Consider the following 25,631-nt stretch of genomic DNA (forward strand, 5'->3'; position numbering starts at 1 on the left):
CACCTGCTCTTTCTTTCAGCAAATATCAGAAACCTATAGAAAACTATTATATTGTTTGGAGATTTTGAGTAATTGATCAACTAATTGATATCTTTAATGACTGAAATGCTTAAAAAAGCAGAAGAATTGAAGTCCTGCATTACATTTGGCTTCCAAGCTTTGTACCGACTGTTCCTCTAAAACATTTTCTGATGCTTCATGGAAGTTTGTAATATTGTATAACTTTTTGAGTTACTTATTTGTTAGTATTTATTTTGATGACACATAAATTCGTTCTAATGAAATGAGATATTAGTATGAGCACTTTGTGTTTATTAGATTTAGCAGATGGTGTTGTTGCTAACAACTGAATGATGACTATGATGATAAGTCAAGCCTGTAGGGACAATTGGCTGATTGATTGTTTTTACCATTTGTAGCTGCTTGGAGAATTTTTAGCTGTTAAATAATTTTGTAGAGGACTCATCTTATGCATTATATTAAATTTACACCCATTGTATTTTTATGTAATCGTTCATGAGACAGGCTTTGGTTGCAAATTTGCAATTGCAGGACATGCATCAGATCTTAAATTTGCAATTCAAGTTTATAGTCTCCTTATGTAAAAATTCTAAATAATGCTGACAGAAAAATTATGTAGTTATTAATGCTTGGAAAATTTCAAATTACAATCAAGACTAATGAGTTTTCATCATGTGACCACGAAATTTAAAATTACAAGTTGCTATGATTGACTATGTAGTTGCCACAAGTGCTCGACGAGGTCCGATTGTAGTTGAGAATGAGTTTCTCTATCTCTAATGCGATGATGGCGTCGAATGAATTCCATAAGTTCAGTTGTATGGTCATGTGAAACAGACACATGGGGATTTTCATCAATTTGTTCATAGTCGTAGTCTTCTACTTCATTAACATCTCGCTCATCCTCAACAATCATGTTATGCAGTATTATGCATGCCTTCATAATGTTCTTAAGTGTTTCACGTTCCCAAGAACGTGCACGTTCTACATCTTTCCTTGCCGACTCTTGAGCTGTAGCAAAATGCTTTCTCTTATTTCCTTGTGGAGATGGAATTGTTTTGACAAATGTTGACCACTGTGGGTATATACCATCTGCTAGATAGTATCCCATTGTATAATCATTACCATTGATTGAGTAATTGACAGAAGGAGTACGCCCCTCAGCAAGCTTGGTAAATACAGAAGATCGTTCTAACACGTTGATGTCATTATGAGACCCCGGTAACCCAAAAAATGCATGCCATATCCAAAGATCATATGATGCTACTGCTTCTAAAATAATTGTAGGTTCATTAATATGACCAGAATACATACCTTTCCATGCAGTTGGACAATTCTTCCATTTCCAATGCATACAATCAATGCTCCCCAACATCCCAGGGAATCCACGACTTTGGCCAATTGTTAGCAATCTAGCAATGTCATTTTCGTTTGGTGATCTCAAATACTCATCAGAAAAAAATTGTAACCACTGCTTTAACAAATTTTTTTAAACTTTTCATTGCAGTGCTTTCTCCAATCCTTACATATTCATCCATAAAATCAGCCGCTACTCCATAAGCGAGCATTCTAAGTGCAGCAGTCATCTTTTGATAGGAGGACAAACCAAGCACTCGAGCACCATTTCTTTTTTGAACAAAATATGGTTCATGAGCTTTTAGTGTAGAATGAATACGGAAAAAAAGAGAACGATTCATTCGAAACCTTCTTCGAAATACATTGGGAGGATATGTTGGTGATTCAGCAAAATAGTCGAGAAAAAGCCTTTGGTGGCCTTCTAAAGTATTACGCCTAATGAATAGACGACGTTGTATAGAACCACGACGTGATCTTGATTCTTCCTCCATTTTGAGTACTGCAACTATCTCTAACTCATCATCAGAGTCCGACTCATTAAGAATCATATTGTGTACAGAATTGCGATGCATAGTGAGAAAATAAACACTTAATGTTAAAGAAAACTGGATGAGGTGGATAAAAATTAAAGAGGAATGATCTTATTTATATTGAAAAAATATTACCGTTAGAAAAGTATCTATTTCAAAAATATAACCGTTGCAAATATATTCATTTGAAAATATGACCATTATAGAAGTTTCTATTTAAAAAATATAGCCGTTGCAAAAGTATCTATTTGAAAATATGACCGTTATTACAAAAGTTTCTATTTAAAAAATATGACCGTTAAGTGTCCATTTGAAAAATATAATTTTTTTGAAAAAATAAATAAATAATAAATAAGGAATATTTAAATTGAATGGAGAAAGAAATGGAGAGTTTGTTGGAGCATGACAAGAAAAATCAGGTTAGCTAAAATAGAAAAATAGGTTTTTAGCTACAATTTGACTAAACATTTAGCTACTTTGATAAAGATGCTCTTATGAATTGATTTTGTTGTATTTTTAATTTTATAAGTTTTAATTCATTAATTATTAATGTTTGAGCATTTTAGAAAATAGGGAAAAGAGAGCCTAAGATAAATATTTACAAAATGGGGAAAAAAATGCTCAAAAATAAATTTTTGAAGAAAAAAGTTCAATCCGCAAACCGCCCGCACATCTGCGAACCCTATCTGCACAAACCGCACTGCGACAGTTGCGGATTGACTTTTTCCTATACCGCATAGATGTGGGTGGGTCCAAACCGATCCGTAAACCGTCCAAATCCGAACCGTGGACATCCCTAATTTAAATTATTGAAACGAGACTCGTGTTGGGCCCTACAGACCTTTCAAGTTATGTCATGTTGAGATCCCAACATGAGCGAAGGCCAACCCTTTTTGTTCTCTTATATAATTTGATATTGTCAGAGCAACTTCAATAATTACTATTTATTGTCTAATTGTTAAAATTTAAGGTATAATACAAATATACCCTTTGAGATTTGTTAAAAATACAAATTACTTCATGTGTTTTTGAAAATTACAAATATCCCTTGCTAGATTTTTTTTTATTTAACAAAATTAATAGAAAAATGAAATTTCTAACTATTCTCCTATACAACAATAAAATTACCCAAATTGTTAATTAAAATATATTTTTGACATCATTAAATTTTTTAATTGACTTGATAATTTATTAATAAAATGAGGCATTTGTTATGTGAGTAGAAACTTAAAGGAATGAAATGTAATTTTCAAAATCATCGAAGGCAATTCGTATTTTAAGCATATCTTAGAGAGTATATTTATAATTTACTCTAAAATTTAATATGATGGACACAAAAAATACACGTGTTATATATTTATAGGACGGGAGTATCGTGTTAAATTTTAATATGATAAATATTTGATTATTGACTTTTGCAATTTACTATATTGCTCATAAAAATGCAATGTCATGTATTTTTTTTATTTATATAAATTAAATTAATATAAAAATAAAATCAATATATTTTTTAAAAATACTAGCCATCATATTAAAATAGTTTAATTCAAAATACAATTTGAAGAGATTCTACCAAACAAATACTAATTATCAAATTTAATTTAATTAAAGGGTAAATTACATTGATCTTCTTTAACAGTTTTGGCATAACTACACTAACCTCCTTTTTAGCTTAAAGGATCCGAAACTAAAAGAGATGATATAATAAAGATGCAAAGATAAATAATCAATTTATTTGATTTGAGTTTTTTGAATTCACTTTTTAAAAAATTTACAAACAGAGATATGGAAGTGGTGACAATAATGATAATATTTGTGGCGGTGGCCATGACAATAGTGATATGGTAGTCAAGTGATGTGATGGTAACAGTTATAGTGTAGTAACATTAATAAAATTCAGGTTATATAATATTTTTGTTTTTTAAAAGTGAAGAACCTAATTTGACCCAATAAACTTGTTTTTCGATCATTTATTTTTTCTTATACCAAACATCAAAAAGATAGAAAAATATTTTAAAAAATATTTTCCGGCTAAATAAACAAAGCAGTAGTGTCTTAAAAGATAATCTTTCCCCAATTTATTTTTAAAAGAGTGGTGATTTTTAATCTGAAACCAACTACTATGTTCAAATTGAATTGCACAGTGCAATCCATCATAGTACTACCCAATACAAACAAAACATGTTAGATTTCAAATTACAAACAATTCTTCTTTCTAAAATTGAGAAGGTTAATCTCTCTTCAAGTTTGAAAACATATATTGAGTCTTACAAACTTAGCATATTTATATTAAGTTCCTATAAAGTTTTAATTCACATTTCATTAATAATTTGTTAGTCATATAGATGGGGAAAAAATGATATTATCATCTATTTTACATTGAAATGTATATTTATCCTTATTTATTCATGTGTCTACAAACTATCTACAATGATTCCAGTCGCTTTAATTCTACTCAAAGAAAAGTCAGTGTAATTATGTTGAACTTATAAGATTTATTGCATTTTTTTTAAATCTCCAGAATTGTCAGCATAGTTTACTCATTAAATAAATATTTGTAATGGTTCTACAACCTTCAAAAGATAAATTTACTTTGATAATGAAGCTAGATTGATTGGCTGGATCGCCCTCCAATTGAATTTGAATTCTAATAATGTAGGTATGAATGATCATGCTTCAGAGAATGTGTTTTGTTTTATTCCGGGAAAAATTGTAGTCATTCTTGTTGTGTATCATTTTCATTGATGATTTTTTTTTCTCTAATTTCTTTTGTCGTATTTTTAAAAATAAAATCATGGAAATTTTGAATACTTCTCACATTAATTTCATAATTTTTGTACGAAAACAATCATAAAAAAAACAAAATTAAAAAACTCTGAAAAGTGTTTCCTAAAAGAAAGGCATTTTCAGAAAATTTTCTCGAGATTAACTTTTTTGAAATAATTTGCCAAACATTATTTCGGTTTAATTTCTATTTGTTTATGCTTTCAAGAACAAAAAATTGACCAAATGAGCATAAATTTCCTGATAAGTCAAAAGTAGAGAAATTATAGAACAGGAAAGTCAATGAATTTGAAGAAAGTTTGTAATGAGAGAATAAAATTTTTAAAATTTTAAACTAGTTTGAATTTAGAGGTAAGAAAATTCACCACTAATCTTTTATGCAACCGCAATAGTCCACGGGCACCCATTGTCTTATCATCCAGCTATGTATGTAAACACAAAGGAAATGACTAGCAATAAAACAAAGCTTGTGGCCCACTAACCCTTCGTTTGGGAAGAGCTGTGGTTTGGCGCGAAAAAAAAAAAAAATTAATTGGCTTTTTGAAATTGAGATTTTTTAATTTGAGGCTAAAAGGTTCATTGGTTTGGCTTTTGATTTTTTTTTTTTTAATTTTTATGAGAGAAAAAATAAAATGATTATAATTTGGATGCGATATTTTATTTTATTAACTTTTTAGTCTATTTTGCCTTTTAGTAACTAATTTAGTCCCAACCTAACCCACATAGCCAAAAGAAACCTTAATTTAAGTCTTACTTTTTAGCTAATTTAGTCAGGTCAAATTAGTTCTCTTTGGGAAGAACTTTTGCCTTTTTTGGTTTCGATGTGACGGTTATAAGAGAAAAAGTGAAATGATTATAGTTTGTATGTGATATTATGTCTTATTAACTAAAAATACATTTTATCTTTTTGTACTTATTTAGACATTTTAATTATTTCCAAACAAGCTCTAAATTTAAGAAACAATGATCATGAAACAAAGAAAGAAAAGTCTCATTTCCATGGAGATAAATTTAAAATGTGTTTGAATCTTGAATTTGAGAAAAAATTATCTCCTAAACTAAATTCAAGATCCAAACAATCAATTGCAATGCTTTTTCTTTTTTCTTTTTTCTTTTTTTAGTTGGGTTTCTATCATATTGACATCTTAAGATGACAGAACTTGAGGGGTTTGTAGGGCCCAGCACAGGTCTCGTTTTGATAATTCGAATTGTTTATGGGCCGTGCTATGTCCCCCGAAATTCCCCTCCCCCCCTAATCCCCCGAATTTTCAAACCAAGGCAAAAAAAAAAAAAAAAAAAAAGTTCCTCAAAACGACATCGTTTTGGGGATTAGGGGGGCTTTTTTAGGGCTCAAAATCATTTTTCATTGTTTATTTTGTAAAGTTCACAATGTATATTATCCATGAAAAACTTTAGTGCGATCCAATTATTATAATATTTTTATTTTATTACATTTATCTCTTAAAAAATGGATGATCTATTTCAAATATATATATATATATATATTTGTCATCTTTTTTTTTTCCAAATAAATGCAATAAAATGAAAAAGTTATAATTGTTGAATCGAACTAATATTTTTCATGGATAATATAAATTGTAAACCTTGTAAAATAAACGGTTTGGATTAGCGGTGGGCAATGGTTTATTCGACCCGCCCAACCCGCCCAACTCGCATACAAATGGGCGATTTTGCAAACACAATGCGGGCGGATGCGATTTGGAATATGACACATTTGTGAGTTGCGGGCAGATTGAGGGGGTAACCCGCACCAGCAAGAACCCGCCCATACCTTCTCTTTCTTTTTTTTTTTTTAATTTTAACCGTCGATTTCATTCCTATATCCTACTTAGATATTTTTTAATAGATCTTTAGCTCCTTTTTTGAGTTGAGACATGCGCTTGGATATTCTTATATTTGAAAGAAATATTGTTTCATGAAGATGATGCTCAGTGAGACATACTTTGTGAAGATGTTATAAAATGCATATCATATATGCACCCTTTTTACCACCAGGGTTGGTGGCCTGGTGGAGGATGCGGCATGTTTCACAGCAAAGAGCCCAAGTTTGATTCCTGGGAGGGGGCTGTGTGTTATCTCTTCGGAGAGCTCGTCCTTTACTCCCCTCGTTCCTAGCATCTGCTGCGGCGTGTGTCTGCCCTCCATTGGTGCCCTGGTGGTGAGTCCCTCACTTGGTGGGGATTAATTCCTAGCTGGCAACCGGTTACCCCGGGACTAGGGCCTAACGGGGCCATGATGACACCACAGAGCCCTTTTCTTCTGGTTCAAAAAAAAAAAAAAAATATATATATATATATATATATATATATATGCACCCTTTTTGTGTGCACATAAGCATCTCACATCCATTACAAATCCAAACACAAGACTTAGTGTCACATGACGGGAAAGAAATTTTTATGTAATAACCTTCTTTCTTTTTTTATATTTTTTTCTTTTTGAGGAATATTATATTATTTACAACACAAATTTCTTTATCACTTTCTTTATCTATTAGTCAACTGATGAAATTTCTCTACACTTATTTATGTAATATGTATGAAATTTCTGTGTTATGAATTGATTTTGTTGTATTTTTAATTTTATAAGTTTTAATTCATTAATTATTAATGTTGGAGCATTTTAGAAAATAGGGAAAAGAGAGCCTAAGATAAATATTTACAAAATGGGAAAAAAAATGCTCAAAAATAAATTTTTGAAGAAAAAAGTCCAATCCGCAAACCGCCCGCACATCTGCGAACCCTATCTGCACAAACTGCATTGCGGTGGTTGCGGATTGACTTTTTTCCAAACCGCATAGATGCGGGTGGGTCCAAACCGACCCGTAAACCGTCCAAATCCGAACCGTGGACATCCCTAATTTAAATTATTGAAACGAGACTCGTGTTGGGCCCTACAGACCTTTCAAGTTATGTCATGTTGAGATCCCAACGTGAGCGAAGGCAAACCCTTTTTGTTTTCTTATATAATTTGATATTGTCAGAGCAACTTCAATAATTACTATTTGTTGTCTAATTGTTAAAATTTAAGGTATAATACAAATATGCCCTTTGAGATTTGTTAAAAATACGAATTACTTCATGTGTTTTTAAAAATTACAAATATCCCTTGCTAGATTTTTTTTATTTAACAAAATTAATAGAAAAAAAAAATTCTAACTATTCTCCTATACAACAATAAAATTACCCAAATTGTTAATTAAAATATATTTTTGACATCATTAAATTTTTTAATTGACTTGATAATTTATTAATAAAATGAGGCATTTGTTATGTGATTAGAAACTTAAAGGAATGAAATGTAATTTTCAAAATCATCGAAGGCAATTCGTATTTTAAGCATATCTCAGAGAGTATATTTATAATTTACTCTAAAATTTAATATGATGGACACAAAAAATACGCATGTTATATATTGTATAGGACGAGAGTATCGTGTTAAATTTTAATATGATAAATATTTGATTATTGACTTTTGCAATTTACTATATTGCTCATAAAAATGTAATGTCATGTATTTTTTTTATTTATATAAATTAAATTAATATAAAAATAAAATCAATATATTTTTTAAAAATACTGGCCATCATATTAAAATAGTTTAATTCAAAATACAATTTGAAGAGATTCTACCAAACAAATACTAATTATCAAATTTAATTTAATTGAAGGGTAAATTACATTGATCTTCTTTCACAATTTTAGCATAACTACACTAACCTTCTTTTTAGCTTAAAGGATCCGGAATTAAAGGAGATGATATAATAAAGATGCAAAGATAAATAAGATAAAATATATATTTCAGCGTAAAATAAATGATATCATTTTTTCATACATATGACTAACGAACAATTCACGAAAAAAAGGCACAAATGTTATTGAATTTAAAACTTAAGGGGATCCAATGTAATTATGCCAAACTTATGTGACTTACTATATTTTCTCTAAATTTCAAGGGAAGTCTATGTTATTTACCCTAATTTTAATATAAGTTTTGAATTAGACTAACAAATTTAAATTTAAAAAAAAATATATATATATATATATATATATTAATTCTTGAATTAAAAATTGTAAATTAAAAGTTTAATTTAATGGCATTGTGAATACATTTCAAAATTTTAACAGCTTCAAAACAACCATCTTACCAAACCATTTATGGTCAAGATTTTCCATAAATGCTCAATCTTGCAACAATTTTAAATGCTCAAATCTTTGAGCAACAAATTTATGGTCAAAAGGAACAAAACTTGGAGACAACGTGAACTGCACACGATGCAATCCGAATTATGCTTTAACCTTCCTGGCAAATCTGCACAAGATCCTTCTAATTGCAAACAATTTAAAATAAATAAATAAATAAAATTCCCAATCACGACTTAAATTGCGTTTATGAAAGTGTAAAACTTGCATCACATTTAAAAACACAAGCACTTGAAACAAAACAAAACAAAACAAAAAAATACACGCCCAACCGTTCATCTTTCTTGCGTGCTACGAGATTTTCTAAAACACCATGGGAAGGGAAAGAGACAGATGAAGAGATTCGATACATCAGCGCATGAGGCACAATGTTACAACATTACATAGTTATATCTAAGATCATGCAAGGAAAAAAAAAACAATAATACAACATCAAGTACAAGTCTCCTAAAGCTCCGAGACTAATATAAACAACACTGGCATACAGATTTGTTTTTTCCAACTCAGAATGGGAAGCAAACAATGCTACAAGACTTGAATGAAGCTTGTTTGATTTGTTTCATTGGCCTCTTATCAGATTTCATGAGGGCACTTTGAAGTGAAACAGCCAGGAGATGACAAAGGCGAAGACCATACAAGCCAGTAGGAAGTTGAGAAACCGATGGCCCTGCCAGAAGTTTCGGGTCTCTGATAGGGGTGCTGGTGTCAATGCTGCTGCAGCTGCACTGTCATTTGCTTCATTCCATTGTTCCATCAACTCGGTTTCGTTTGCACCAACAACGTTGCGTGCAGTTGATCCGCATATCTCACAGGTTCTGCATTTCAAAAAGAAAAACGAGGAAGATTAATGTAATTTAAAGAACAAGTATAACAGAGAAAGGTTGCAGTTGGTGTAAAACTATTTGCACAGAAACCATTCTCAGAATGTTTCAGAGACAAGACACAAGAGAGTGGATCCCACATAAAGCATGCCTGCAACGAGTCTGAAGAGACAAGTCTCCGATGAAAAAACAGTCTCTGTAAAACCCACATTTCTTGCAGAACAGAGAAAAGTTAAGGACCTCAGATGTCGCCAAGAAGTCATTGAACTTAAAATAATAAAAAATAGAAAAGCCTCCTACAGAGAGATGACAACATCTTCCAGAAAGGGTATTTACCACTCTAAAGTCAAAGTGCAATTTATGATTTTGGTGACGTTTACCTAGCCTTGTTTCGTTTAACCTATTTAACGTCAGCTACATGGAACCTCCTCCAGTTTGTTCTATGTTACATGCTTCCCACATGAATTTAAAAACAAATATATAATTCATGAATTAAAACAAATACACAATAGATTATATTGCTAAAGGAAGATAACAGGATAAGAGCACACAAATTAATCCAAATAAATTAACACTCATTTATGACCCAAATACTTGCCTCAATTCTCCAAGCTACAATACATTTCTGATCAAATAGAATAAAACAACAATATCATATGAACCTTCTCAGAAAAAAATTGACATGAGAATTGAAGCAAAGAAAGCGCTAGTGAACAAATGATAAGTTTTCGCCACAACACTGTGTTCACAACTTCACATCCATTGGGGGTCGCTCCAGCTACCCTACCCTTCCGAGTGGATCACCCAAAGGTTTTTATAATAACATAAAATAAATTAAATTGTAAACTCCCATTAGACCAAGGACTTCACTGAGTGAAAAACAAAAGATCTTTATTGCTTTTCATTGGCTTATGTTTGGCAAAGCCACTTATCTCCATATTACTTCAATCCTGTACAATAAAAAAGGCTGCAATAAGCCATTTTTCAAACCAACTCAATGTTGGTGTTCCTGTGAACCAGATAGGAGAATAAGGTGGACTTTGCTCGAATCACTTTTTCAGATTCCCAAACAAGACAAGAAAATAGTAAAAAGACAAGAAGGATTGAAACATAAAAATCAAGAAGAAATACAGCAATTATATATATATATACAAAAAAGAAGAAGAAGAAAGAAAAATACTTAATTCAAACAGTCTATCCCAGAAAAAGAAACTGAATCAGGCATTTCTTGAGAAAATTATTTTATTAGTGGTGATTGGAGAAGAAACCCTAGCACTCTAGTAGTATCACTGCAATGAAGCCAAGTCTAATACTTATCTGAGATCCACATAGCATTCAAGATCGGCTTGAACTCAAGATGATCCTAGCAATTCCAATTCAGACCCAACTAAAAGAGGTTCAGAAGAGGCTCTGCTTGGCTAGAATACTAAGATGATCGATAGATTTGAGAAACAAGATGATAGGTCAATCGATAGATAAGGAAGAGGAAATGCTCACCATGACCAATGCACTAAAAATTGGAAAACAATAATAAGCACTAAAGAAAAAGAGAAAAAGAAAAAAAAAAAAGATGTATATCTTACACCTGGAACTCCATATGTCGGGCTTAGTGTTTTATCTTTTACACAGCAGGTCACAAACCTGGATAAGGAGGAGGTCTGTGCGCTAGGTAGTTTGACAGCTAGCGCGTAAAAATCTCTTGTCCCTTATGAACATGAATTCTAGGCCTAGACCCTACTATTTTGAATAAAACAATGAATATGAAACATTTTGAGAGTGAAACCCACCATGATCTTGATTTCAAAGTCCATCTTGGGTATGGATTGGAGTCGGAGGATGATGATTAATATTGGACAAAAAGGAAAGGAAATTTTAATGGCCACCATAATACATGGAACAAAGGTAGATCACAGGATAAAAGAATAGAGACCAATCAGAGCAGAGAGAGGAGGGGGTGACAATATGGCAGGTGAAGTCACCACTTGAAAAGAACTACTATAGTCAAGCAAAACTAGGGTTGTTTGGAATGTCCTAAATAAGTGCACTTTTTGACTTTTTAGACTAAAAAGTTGAGGAAAAAATATGGTTGTTTGGGACTTTTTAGCTTTTTACGAAAAAATGTGTATTAAAAAATTGTATAAATTAGTGTATAGGAGAAGCTTTTTAGCGAGTAGGCAGTACGGTGGGCAGTACGGTGGCAACATTGTGCATAGTGTATAGGAGATGTTTGCCTCCTTTCGGGCATTGAATTGGACGGTTTTATTCGTCCTATGGGGGCCCACCATGGGTCCCGTTTTGCTAATCAAAACCATTCAATGTGTAGAACTCGTCGAGTACTATATGTTTGTAAAAAATCACGTTGATCGGATATCGATAGCTATCTGATCGGATTAGTTTTTTTGTTAACCGTTAACTATAACACCATTCATTTTTTTATACAAAACTGATTTGATCATGTAATTAGCGATATCCGATCAACGTAATTTTTTACAAGCATATAGTACTCGACGAGTTCTACACATTAAACGGTTCAAATTATCAAAACAGGCCGAACAACAACGTCTTGTTTGTGCACCCGCCTGTTCCCTTTGTCCAACCAAAGTCAACTAAAGTACAACTCACTAGTACAACTCATGTGAGAAGTGAGTTGTATTTTTTTTTGTGTAAAATTAATTTTTTTATATTCTTTTTGGGTGAGTAGTGATAACTTTTTAACTCTTTTAATAACTTTTGGTTTTTTGGCTTTTTTGAAGGATGCCAAACCATCCCTAAATCATTTCTATCCATGTCCGATGGCTCTAGCTCTAAATCTATTTTACTTGCTCCAATGGAACCAATGTTGAAAAGATTGAAAATATCAAGCAACCATAGCCACTAGTCGACTCATTGAAAAGTTAAGCATTAATAATCCAAATGCATATTGGAGCAAGAACCTCTGCCAGGTGCAGGCTAGCTTCCATACTGATGCAGTACAGAAGACGAACCATTGAATGGCAGGTCAGTTAGAGTTCCCGTTATTCTTTTCTTATTCAAAGGATCACATCCATGCCATTTCATGACTCCCACTATGTGTAAGGTGAGGTGACTGAGTTTCAAACCTCTCCCTTTGATTACATTATCAGATCATTGGGCTTTATGAGGAGTGTTCTTTTAACTTTATGTGATATAAAATATTTATCAAAATTCTTCTAACAAACCTCAATGGTTTTTTTTAACGTGACCTGTTATTGAGTTTCAAGAACAAGTACAAAATTCCAAGGGCATAGCATATGAACCAAAAAACAAACAAGCAAAATACAAATACGACACCGCAGTAGGCTTGTCTGTGCTTCCTACCTTGCAACCCTATTCTAGCCTGTAACTAAAACACCCCAACTTTCATATAAGAAAGCCTTAAGCCTCCATGGACTGACATATGCTCAATCATCTGCTAAGCACATACCCCACTACATACGAGCTCCAAAATCATGCTCAAGCTTGACTTGTGAACGGAAAATGAATCCAAACAACCCGAGTGGTGAGTCAAGGGCCTCAAGGCCAAGTTGTCCATGAACAACTGGATTAATTTGCAACCTTATCTGATGGTAGAGAATTCTGACTCAAACCCCCCAAACAAGGGTTTATCATGAAGGGTCTAGGCAAGGAATTTCTAACCCTGGTAATCAATTAACTATAGTATAACAAACACCTACAACAGGAACAATGAGTTAAGGTTTTCTGAATGGCGGCCTCTTTAAAACTCAAGTCAATGGACTGCATGTTCTTTTGCAATTCTAATATTGTATATCGAAGGTAATTTAACATAAACAATCAATAGTATCTATTAATACTCTAAAAATGTACTTGCCTAGAGACCACTAAAAATGTTGCACAAATTTTTTAGAAGTAGAAAAGTTCACACTTCTACAATTTCCAGATGGCTTGAGATACTAAAATAATGGTCAAGAAAGTTCATAAACAAAAACCTAAAATAGATAGAATTTAACATTAAACAAAAACCTGAAAATGACATTATAAATAGAGATTAATTTGAGCAGCAGGAAAATCAAATCTGATTTAGTAATTTTTCACTTTCAACCTTAGTTAGAAATAATGATGACAACATGTTCAAAATTCTTACCCTAATTACATTGTAGGCAGAGTTTTCTGAACCATGTAAATTTCGGTTTCTTCTCATGGTGATGATGATTCAATCCCAATATTTATTTTTGGCTCCACTATTTATTTATTTATTTGGTCATTACATTAACATATTTCAATTCTCAGCTCATCAGAGCAGAACCTGAGCCAAAAATCAGAGTAGGATTTGCACTGTTGATCCACATAACAAGAACAAAGTACTTGGGCAATAATAACATACTGCATGAAGAAACACACGCAGAATAATAATCTACTCTCCTGAGTCTTGATCATATAACAATATGTACATAATCAGCTGAAAAACATTTCAGAACCAATTTTATAGGTGTACATATTAAGGCTTGGTTTGGATTGGTATATATGGGCACATGGAGCTTTTGGTATTTTGATGCAAGTAGAAGTGTAAAATCATCAAATTTACTTACCAAACAAAAACATCAACTTTATTTACCCATAAAGTATGAAAAGTAGATTATTCCTGAACTAAACAACAAAAAAGAAAAAAGGAAAAGACTTTAGAGAGAGTGGAGTATAAAAGGTAAAAAAGTGTTGGTTATATGTGCTTTTTATGCATATGCATATTAGCATAAGAACTAGTAAAATCTGTAAAATTAGGAGAATGATTGTTTCAGATTCAATATGAACAAGAAAAGTACTTGCCACAATGTTACAGCATTAACAGAATTATCCTAAAGTCTAATGCAGATAAGAAGATCTAACAATTCAAGATGAGATATCCATATGCTCACTATATTTATATTATACAGGATAGATATTATGCATTCTTCAAGCAGCATGCCTAACAATAGAATCAGGTCATCCAAAGGAAACATTAGTACATCATTCACCTCCTGGATCCTTTCCATCCTTTTGTTGGACCCATATGGAAACACTACATGAATAAAAAAACTGACCGACCAATAGCCCATGTCTAGATTAAAAGAATAATAGGATGGCAACACAGTTCTTGGCTACTCCAAATAACTGCCTTAGGAAATACCATGTTCCTGACATAAACTGAGGTTTGACAATCAGCAAACCAATTATCAACATAAAGAATATATGCAAGTGCCAAATATTTAACTGACATAAGGAATACATCAAAGTCAAAACCTAAGAAAAGGAACCAAACAAATACACAAAATTAAACCCAAAATACATAAGAGTAGAAAGAATGTACACATAAGCACAATAGACCCACCTCTCATGAAAATAATGAGTATATCAATGAGGATGCTTTTAGTAGGCCCCGTTACATTGACATGTAGATTTTTAGTTATGTGTCGGTAGACAAACTCAATCAAGAAATGGAGAAAATATTTTATTTAATAGGTAAAAAATGCGACCAAGCTAAAGTAGTATACCTTCCACTCATTAATGGTTATATGGTAAATATGGGACCGAGAAGCCACTTTGTGTTTGGCCCGAAGTGTTGAGCATTCAGCCACATCAAACTCTACTCCCACTTTTTATCACATAAAAATAATAAGTGGAAGGATACATCACTTCCGCGCGGCCACATGACATACACATTACATAAAATACTTTCTCCCAGGTAACGAGTGAGAAGCAAGCAAATTCCAACAAAACTACGAATGGGAAAGAATCAGCCACCAGCTGGCCATACAACCAGGAAACATTACATGGTTGCATTCATCTTTTGCTTTAATTTCTTGATTCTCTTCATTTTAATATAAAAACTGCTTTTAAACCTTTTCCTTTTCTCTCCTTTTCTACATCAAAGTAGTGCCTTTTATTCTCTTTTAAAGGTTTCACCGTCAAGGGTCATACATTGACACATCCCTGTGGCTGCATTGCCCAAATAAGCTTTTAAGTTCAGATACTACACAAAAGAACAAATTACATCAAACCCCCCAAAAAACAACCTAGAACTATAGCATATAATCATAACCTCAAAATACAGCCAAAACCCCCCAAAAAAAAAAAATGCAAAACCAAATTCACATAAGAAAACATTTCATGAAATCAAATCAACATCATGTTAAGAAATAAAAACAAAAACATTCAATGGTTTGGATACCTACTTGTTGCCCTTAATCTTGAACCAAGCCTCAGCACAATGTCTGTGGGCTGCAGCTAAATCATCTTTACAAGAGCAACCCAATTCAATAGGGATTCCATTAGATTCTTGGTTAGTTGCATCCAAGCTCAGATGACAAATCCTACAATCCCTCTCAGATTTTGCCAAATGTACCTTAACCTGTGGGACCCCAGCTTCCAGATCCAACTCTACCGAACACTCCGACGCAGAGGATTCCCTCCTCACACCCACAATCTCAGCACCAGAGAGGCTTGACGACGCGCCGGCGGTGGAGCTAAGATCGTCACTTCCTCCGTCGCTCAAGGCGGCGCCACCAGCACCACCGGCGTCTTCCAAATCAACATGGGACTTGTCTACAGTTTCCATTTGCAAGACCCAGAGACAGATTCCTCATGTAAAGGCAATGCGACACTGAGATCATTAATACCCCCACAAAATTTGAAGGTTTTTGAGGGCTCTTCAATCTCTGAAAATGGAGGAAAGAGAAATCACAGTAACCCCCTCTTTCTGTCTCTCTCTCTGTCTCTCTCTATGCATACATATCCATATACTTTACATAAGACTACTGTTGTGCTGTAGTAGGTGTCTTCTCTCGCTATGGAGAGAGAAGAATAAGAGAGAGATCCAAAATGGGTATGAAAAAAAAAAAAAAATAACCAAGGGGTTGTAGCAGGGTAAGCCTTGCGGTTTAAGCACCAACGTCACAAGTTCAATTTTTTTTTTAGGCTAATTTCTTGGGCATAACATTATTGATTAGGAGGTTGAATTTTAAGTTATCTAGTCAGTACTTGGTGTGGGTTCAATAGTCGCACAGACCTCAAGTTGTCTAGTTAGCACTTTGTCTAGTCAGCATTTGGTGTGGATTCAATACTCCCCGCTGTGCAAGTCCTGACTTAAGCGGAACTTGTCCTGGGAGGTCGGGACAAGTTCCCAGATTATAGTAAAAAAAAAAAAAAAAAAGGCATGAAAAAAAATGCAATTATATATATATATATGAGAGGATTTCCGTCAGCCCAAAATAAATTTGGTTTGAGTTTTTTAGATTAAAAGTTTTTTGAAAACTCAATTTTTTAGTTTTCGTATTTTTTTGTTTTTAGTGGATATTTTTAAAATTTTAAACATTTTTTTACCTTTGTAGATGCACTTTACTTAGATGTATCTAAAAAGTAAAAAAATTGTGAAAAAATATTTTAAAATTTTAATAAATACATAAAAATATAAAAAATGTACTGAATTCTCGTATTTTTTTTTATATTTTTGGTATTTAGTGAATTTTTAAAAGATTTTTTTCACAAATTTTTTACTTTTTAGGTATATTTATGTTAGGTATGTCTAAAAAGTAAAAAAAATTACTTAAAATATTAAAAAAATTCAGTAAAAACAAAAAAAAAACGAAAAATAAGAAGTAGAATTTTCTTAATAGTGTTTTTGGAAAAACACAACCAACAAGCTGAATGGTTTTTTTAGGTCCGGGGGTTCACACGATACTGTTTTAATAATCTGAATTATTTATTTTGTTAGATATTTCGTATATTTTATTAATATAAAAAATAAATTAATTTAAAAATTATAATTTGTTTAATTTATTATATTTTTTATTGAAAGAATGAACGATATTTGTGTTTTCAAAAAATAAAGCATGCATTTTATTGATGATAAAATTAATAAATTGAACAAGTTACAGTTATCGGATTGATTTAATTTTTTTGCATGAATGAAATACACAAAATGTCTGATAAAATGAACCGTTCAGATCATCAAAACCAAACCCATGATGTATACCACGAACTCAAACAATTCTCTCCGATCTAAATTTTGGATTTGAGAGAATCTCTCTCTCTCTATGTATATATATATATATATATTTATGAAAACAAGCATCTTGTGACTAAAAGGGAAAAATATGTATAATTTTAATTTTTTGAGTTATAATTAAAATATAAAAAAAAAAAGAATAGTAAATTACAAATAGATCTCTTGAGGGTTGGTTAAAATACGAATCGCCCCCTATAATTTTGGAAATTACATTCCACCCCGGAAGTTTCTAATTTTATAACAAATCGCCCATTTTATTAATAAATCATCAAGTGAATTAACAATTTTTAATGATGTTAGAAATATGTTTCAATTAATAATTTAAGTAATTTTATTATTGTATAAGAGATCAATTATGAATTTCATTTTTTTAGTTAATTCTGTTAAATAAAAAATACTAACAAGGAAATATTTGTAACTTTTCAAACCACAAAGAACAATATGTACTTTAAGCAAATCTCAGGGGATGTATTTGTAATTTACCCTTCAAAAAAAATCATAATAAAATATAACATAAGGTGTAATTAAAGAATTTATAAATTATAACTAAAATAATGTCATCATTAAATAAAAAAATTAATCATAATTTAAACAATATATAATATATTTTTTAGAATTTCTCTACATAAGTAAGTGTGAGGAGAGAGAGAGAGAGAGGGGATCTGGTATCTCTGATAGATTTTATATACAAATCTATACGCTTACCAGTAATATGTTCGATTTATTTTACTTTAGTACTTAAACTTTTTACAAATTAATTGATTAGACTCCTGTCATCATCTTTCGTCTACAATTAGATGGAATGTGCTGATGTAGGGAGCAAATTAATTTTTAAAGTATAGTTTGGGGGGCAAATTAATTTTTAAAGTGTAATTTGGGGGATAAAATGAAATTTTAAATGGCACATCAGCACATTCTATCCAATTGTAGAAGAAATTTGATGGCAGGGGTCTAATTGATCAATTTGTGAAAAGTTCAGGTACTAAATTAAAATAAATCGAAGTATGGGAGTCAACGTGAAAAACGCATGATAATTTGGGGGGCAAAATGATATTTCCTCCTTTAGTTATGTGTTTTTTGCCACGTTTGTTTTTTGGATCAGGTTGGATAAGATTATCAATTAGTGGATAATTAGTAAAGAAATTGTTAATGTGAGAATTATTACTGAAGAAATTAAGTAAAAGTATGTTTATTGATAGTATGAGATATGGTTAGTGATGAGATTGTTAAATTATTTTTATATAAAATAAATAAATAAATTATTTTTACATTAAAAAAATTAAAACAAATATTAAAATAAATAGGTGCACTTGGTAAAAAAATTAAAATTAAAAAAATATTTTTTTTTTATATAAAATAGACTCAATCTCCTTACTATTTTCTTAATCCTACCCAAAATCTAACCAAACTAATCTCCCTATTGAGAGGGTATTACTAAGTCCTTTGGACTATCAATCCACCCTCTCATTTCACTATCAAACATGTTGTGGGGGGGACCTATAGCCATAGTGGCTAATCCAACCACTCAAACCACGAAACAAACATAACCTTTGTGTATTTGATTTTGGTTATGACCTGTGGTTTGTTATGAGAGGTTAATTTTAGTTATCATCCATGATATTTGATTTGTTGTTTAAATATAATTCAATTTTTTTTATTATAATTATTATAACATTAAATTATGTTATTTATAATAATTAAATTCATAAATAACATAATTGGATGCAACACACTTATAATATTTCCCATGGGTCAAAAGCCAAATAATTCTACTTCATTACTAGGTCTATGAAAGAACTTAGAAAACAATTACAATCTTTAATTTGTATCTAATCTATCATTAAGATTATAACACTCTAGGTCTTCTTTGGGTATTAGAGCCAAGTTGGTTTAGAGTTGATTTTATTTATTTCCTTATAACCTGTGTAGCACCCAAGTCGTAAAAGTCTGTAAGTCGTTAGGTCATTAGGCAAAAAGTTGTTGTTAACCACTATTTGAGTTTAAGCAGAATCACCTATTAACAACTACAGTTATCATGGTAAGAATATTTAAATCATTTTCTAATCTAATTTTTGGTAAAGGTTTTTCTACAAAACCTATTATTATAAATCAAAGTGATTTAAAAATAGAGAAGATTGAAGAGTGTCTCAAAAATTAGAAGTTACCTACCAAAGATATTTGACTGCTTATATGATAAAAAATTTAAACTTAAACAAACGTACAAAATCAAAACAGTTGAACAAATTTTACCTGTCACCTAATACAATCAAAATTTTCAATTTTTAGATCGTGACACAATTCTTAAATTCCAGGAAAAAAAAATTAATTAATTAATTAATTTTTTATATCTTCGTCTTGTCTAGGTTGGTGTTAAACCCATGACACATCTACATCTTAACAAATTTGTAATATGAACCCTCCGAGATATGAGACACCATGATTATGATGATTCATTACTAGGTGTTATTAAATCTAGTCTTGCACGTGGATCAATTTACTTTGAATGTTTTCCAAATTTCAAAGTCTCTTTAGTTGATCCTACAATCCTCAAAACTCTTACTCTTAATATCCAAACCAAACGTTATACGATGTATTCTCCTTCTTTTAATATTACGTACGGTCTATTATTGTGTTTATCTTAAAACAATGACTACTTCATGTCCTGGATTTAAATATATAGCTTCAAATCCCAAACAATCAACCATTTTATTCCATGCTCATCAAGAAAATTCTGAGATTATGGTTCCTCAAGTCATCACTTGGCAAGAAGTTTTACAAGCCGATGCAGAAGATAATGACAATACATGGGTTATTCCCAATGATGTCCCAGTGTTCATCTCTCAACCTAAAACAATCCAAATTCTATACTTTAGAATCCACATGGATCTGTTGTTATTCGTTTCCAACGATCCAGATCTGTCCGTACTCAATCTCGTGCATCCTCACAACCGCCTTCTATAAGATATCATACTCCGCCTCAAACCCCTCAATATCATACTCATCATTCAATAGACTTACCATTACATTCAACCCGAAAACAACCAAATCAAGTCTCACTCACAAATTATGTTGATTTTAGTCATTTTCAAGATATTGACTTCAACATAGATTCCCTATCAATTAATGTTGTGGAAAATGATTTCACAATTAATCATGACTTACTTTCCCAAAAAGATTTATTTTAAGAAAAATCATACCATTGAACAACAACTTATTCGATCTGAGTATTTTCTCACTTTACAACAATTACAACATCATGTACCTTTTTTCCATTGGTATTTTAACTAATATTGTCCTCAACATCAAATAATGGTTCTCTAAAACCTCCTATTAACACATTTCAATGTCATACAGAAAAATTGGCCTGTTCTTTGTGGTGAGCCTCTTCAATCCGTACATCCTCCAAGCAAAACTTACACTCTTCGAGGTGCTAGTTTCTCTTTTTATGCTAAACCATGTAACCAACCACCTATGGGGGGAACCCAATCCTTCAAAACAACTCCATATACAAGTTTTGAGATAGGACAAGTCTGTGAACAATTAAACAACACAAATATACACCTTTAAACAATTGGTGAACAAACAACTCGGATTGAAGAACGAGCTGACAAACTTTACCTCTCAGTACCCCTAATCAAACACGCCAACCTTCTCTAATAAAAAATTTGCCATATCGTGCTTATTCTTTTACCAATCCTTCCGATGAGTTCTTAGCTGAACTAAATAAATGAAAAAAAACAATCACTAAAGTCCTTAATGACACTGAACCTATCCATTACCCCACTGTTGATACAACTACTTCTCCGAATCCATCCACTTCAAAACGAGAAAGTAGTAAAGACCCTACTACTCATAGTGGCATAATTAATGTTTTTTCAAGATAATGACATGCTACACAATTTATATAAACAATTCACAGCAAATACTCTCAATCAAATCCAAGAAACTTCTATTGTTGCTGCTTAACCACCAATTCATAATTATAACCCTCGCCCAACTCCAATAGATCTACAATTAGAAGAACGTCATTATGAAACTCCTTTTTCTTATTCAGGAAGTGACCTATACGAATGGAATCTTGATGGCAAATCAGATTATCAAATTCTTAATCTTGGCCAACATATGGTGATGGCTGCTAATGCAACCCTTGCCAAACACCCTTCCAATAATAATGATAGTACCGTTGCCCGTATGCTTATTTCAGGATTTTTCGGCTAGCTTAAAGGTTGGCGTAATAACCCCGACCTGTGATTAGCCTATAATCTTTGATTAAGAAGGCCTACTAAGTAATTAAGATGAAATTCTACGTTAAATTGCATGTGTTATATGTTATTTGCATTTATATCCGTCTGCTGTAGAAATATCTATCTATATTTTTGTTTATTTATGCGAATTGAAGGCCTTATCAGCATCCAATTATGAAATTGACTCGGTTTATGTGTTATTTGGAACTTTTAGAAATTTATGGTAAGATTAATTGAAATTCGATTAGGAACGAATTAATTAGGATAATTAACGCTAATTTGATTAGCTTAAGCCAAGCTTGATTAGTCAACACTAAACCAAGCCTATAAAAGGCTTCTAGATTGCATTATACTCCAATTTTTTACAACCTTGAGAGCAAAAATGTGACAGAGAAAGAGATCAAGAGGGCTTGAGACCAAAGCTTGAAGCTTGAAAGGAATCTGGTAGAGAATTAAGGGGAATTAGGGAAATTGAGCATGAACTTACTAGGATTCAAGGAATTGAAAACCTAAGGTAAGAAATCTAGCCTTTAGTTGTGTAATTGGGGTACTTAACACATGTATTCAAAAGAATTAAGTGAATTGAGGTAAGAATTAAGCTTAATGAAGTAGAAGAGAAGAGTATACATACATGCATGTGCATTACATTGCATTTAGAGCATGTTGTCTAAGAATTTGTCCAATGCATGTTCATATTTTGGTTTTAGTTTAAGAATTCACCATGTTTTGAGTAGAACATCTCATTTGATCATGATTTGGAGACTTGGAATCTCGTTCATATCATGCATGTCATGTTCATGTTATGTTTTTAACATTCCAAGCTTGATTTTGTACAATTAACAAAGCTTTTAGGCTTAATTTTACGAAATGACTTTTGACTCATGATATATTATGAATTTATAGTGTTTTCTCAAGTTTTGGGCCAAAAAAACATGTTTTGTTGCCTTAGAATTGAGTTTTGAAGCTGGGAGTGTAATTTGGAAATTTTAGAATTTTGTATCACCGCTTGAGCGACAAAAATTGCGCTTGAGCGACCACCCTTTGTTTTGCACCTATGCTCGAGTGAAAAAGTCTAAGCTTAAGCGTAAAATTCATGCTCCCAAAAGTTTTACAAACCTTTGCAGACCACTCGAACATAGAAAGTTGCGCTCGAACGGAGACCCTATTACTTAGTCTTTGGCTTAAGCGACCATCGAGCTTCCGTCGAGCGAAAAAATCATGCAACCAGTATTTTTGCAGACTTTACAGACCGCTCGAGCGATCAATGTTGCGCTCGAGCGGATTGCCCTATTTTTAAAATTTTGACTAAGTGTTGCAAATCACATTTTGACATCCTCATTGCATCTTAGGCATTCCTAAGCCCTAATTAAGACATAATAATAAGGATAAATATTAGAAACACACTAAGATAAAAAAGAAATGAGTTAAGTGTTTTCCGAGCGTGTGTTTCAATGTGCCCCCATTATGTGTTTGTGTAGGTCACGCGTCATAGACTATCTGATATGTTTGTTCTGACTACTCTGCTACTGGAGCCATCTGTGAGTAACAACTCTGTAAAGTTATGTTTGATTCTAAGTATTTTCTGACTGAAATGATATGATCATTTTTTTGAAATATTACTTTCTGTATAGATGAATGATTGTCGAGTTTTTTGAAATGTATCGTGGCATCCTTAGCATTATGTGATATCTGTCTGTTACCTGGTACTAGAGGTTCTATCATGGAACTGGTTAAGCATAACCATTATCTGTATGTATCTGCTCTATACATGGGTCTTTATGACCGTCTCATGTGATCATGAGTCATCTGTCTGTTAGCGCTAATGGATGAACCGCGTATGATTATCTGTGAGAATCTGATATGAATATGAATCTGTTTCTAAACTGAACTCTGATTTCTGAATCTGTTATAGACATCATTTATTAAAACCTTTACTTTGTTATTATTCACTGGTTTCCAGCTCACTGTATTATTTATATATGTAGGTGACTAGGCACGTGACCAGGCTCAAAGATGATTGCCTAGAATTCTGTCTGTCTGCCAACCTTTGTGCCTCCCGAAGAGGTTCCGGAATGAGTCAAGTGGTCAAGTTTTGTGAACTAAGTTTAAGACTTTGTTTTTCTTTTGTTGAAATCTGAACAAATTTATGTTTATCTGTATACTGGGCTAAGTCCCATTTTGGTTTTATCTGTACATGTGGGTGATGTAAGAATAATGTATTTATGACGTCGCATGTGTATATAAAGTTCTAAATTTGTGTCCTATATATGTCTGCACAGCTCTATGGACATTGTATTTTGTATAATTGCTTCTGCTAGCCCCTTAATTATATGTTATTTTGTACAGAGGCTTTAGGTAATCCAAGGATTATTAGCCGGTTACGGTGCTAAATCTATAGGGGCGGGTTTGGGTCGTGACAGTTGGTGAGATAATTACCATACCCAAGACCAAAGACAGGCAGTCTTAACTGCTGTCAAAAGAGACCAAAATGATATTCCCATTATAGATCCTACAACTAGGCAACCCACTAGTGATAGAGTTACCACCCTCGTTACTGCTAACACACAACACTTTATTAGCAACACTCAAATAGTTCTTGAACAATCTAAAGAACTTCTCATCAATTTACGTTGCCCAACTATAACTCATTTCTGATGGTATAAGGATATCTTTTTCTCTAAAGTCTATCAACGACATGATTCCAATCAAGACTTTTGGAAAGAACGGTTTATCACCGGACTTCTTACACTCTTTGCCGAAAAGGTCAAAACTAGAATTCGTACTATACATAATGGTCAAATCCTTTATAATCAATACACAATTTTTGAACTCATATCTGAAATCTGTGCTAAAAGCTTATCATTATGCAATGATATAAAACTCAAAAATCAATTGAAAAAGGAAAGCTCTACCAGCCGAACCGAACTTGGTCAATTTTGTTATAAGTTTGGATACAATTCCATCCTCCCTCCTGTATCTGAATCATCTTCTTGAAGAACCCCTATTCACAAATCTCACCCCAAAAAAATATTACAGCAAATCTTCAAACTACAAAAAGAAATCGTACTACAAAAAGAGAAAATTTCTTAACACCAAAAATACATCCACATCTAAGCCTAAACTAAGCTCTTCTAAGAAATCTGCTAATTGTTAGAAGTGTGGCAAACCTAGCCATTATGCAAATAAATGTCTTACTAAAAAGAAAATTCATGAACTTGATGCCTCAAATGAACTCAAAAGCCAATTAGAATCCATTCTTCTTCTGGATAAAGAACCCTAATCCGAATCTGGATATTTCTCTAACAATCCTTCTGATACTGAATTCCAACTTAATGAAATTGAAAATGATATTATTACTTCCTCTGATGAAGAACCAGAAAACCATCCTGAAGAATATCACGATTGCCCGTGCCAATCAACAACTCATTATTATAAAGCTATCTTAGAAATGAATGGTCTATGCATTAATGTTCTCATGATATAGGAAAAAATGATTCTTGAATTTATTGATAGTATTGATGATCTAGAAGAAGAAGAAAAAAAAAACTATGTTTAAATATTCTAATTCCAAACAAAGAAATGCTCTAATCACAAATACTATTCAAGAATTAAAATATGATGCATATGATTTTAAA

General features: G+C 32.2%; 1 protein-coding gene and 1 pseudogene across 1 annotated transcript; both read right to left on the reverse strand.

The window, feature by feature from the left end:
• Positions 1-724: 724 nt before the first annotated feature.
• Positions 725-1,559, reverse strand: LOC145790914 (uncharacterized; annotated as a pseudogene).
• A 7,671-nt stretch (positions 1,560-9,230) lies between these two features.
• On the reverse strand, positions 9,231-16,667 carry LOC114308887 (uncharacterized). The gene is made up of 2 exons (XM_028254579.2): positions 15,921-16,667; positions 9,231-9,729 (listed from the first exon to the last, which is right to left on the reverse strand). Exons 1-2 carry the CDS (start codon positions 16,301-16,303, stop codon positions 9,495-9,497), a joined length of 618 nt encoding a protein of 205 aa, XP_028110380.1. The 5' UTR covers positions 16,304-16,667; the 3' UTR covers positions 9,231-9,494.
• Between the last annotated feature and the right edge of the window lie 8,964 nt (positions 16,668-25,631).

The sequence above is a fragment of the Camellia sinensis genome, chromosome 1, assembly GCF_055761805.1.
Source record: "Camellia sinensis isolate YWXY chromosome 1, ASM5576180v1, whole genome shotgun sequence".
In the NCBI taxonomy this organism is placed as follows: domain Eukaryota; kingdom Viridiplantae; phylum Streptophyta; class Magnoliopsida; order Ericales; family Theaceae; genus Camellia; species Camellia sinensis.

Coding starts and splice junctions, on each gene's coding strand:
- LOC114308887 (XM_028254579.2), bottom strand. CDS start 16,303: ATGGAAACTGTAGACAAGTCCCATGTTGATTTGGAAGACGCCGGTGGT. Junction 9,730..15,920: donor TTCAAGATTAAGGGCAACAA/GTAGGTATCCAA, acceptor TTTGAAATGCAG/AACCTGTGAGATATGCGGAT.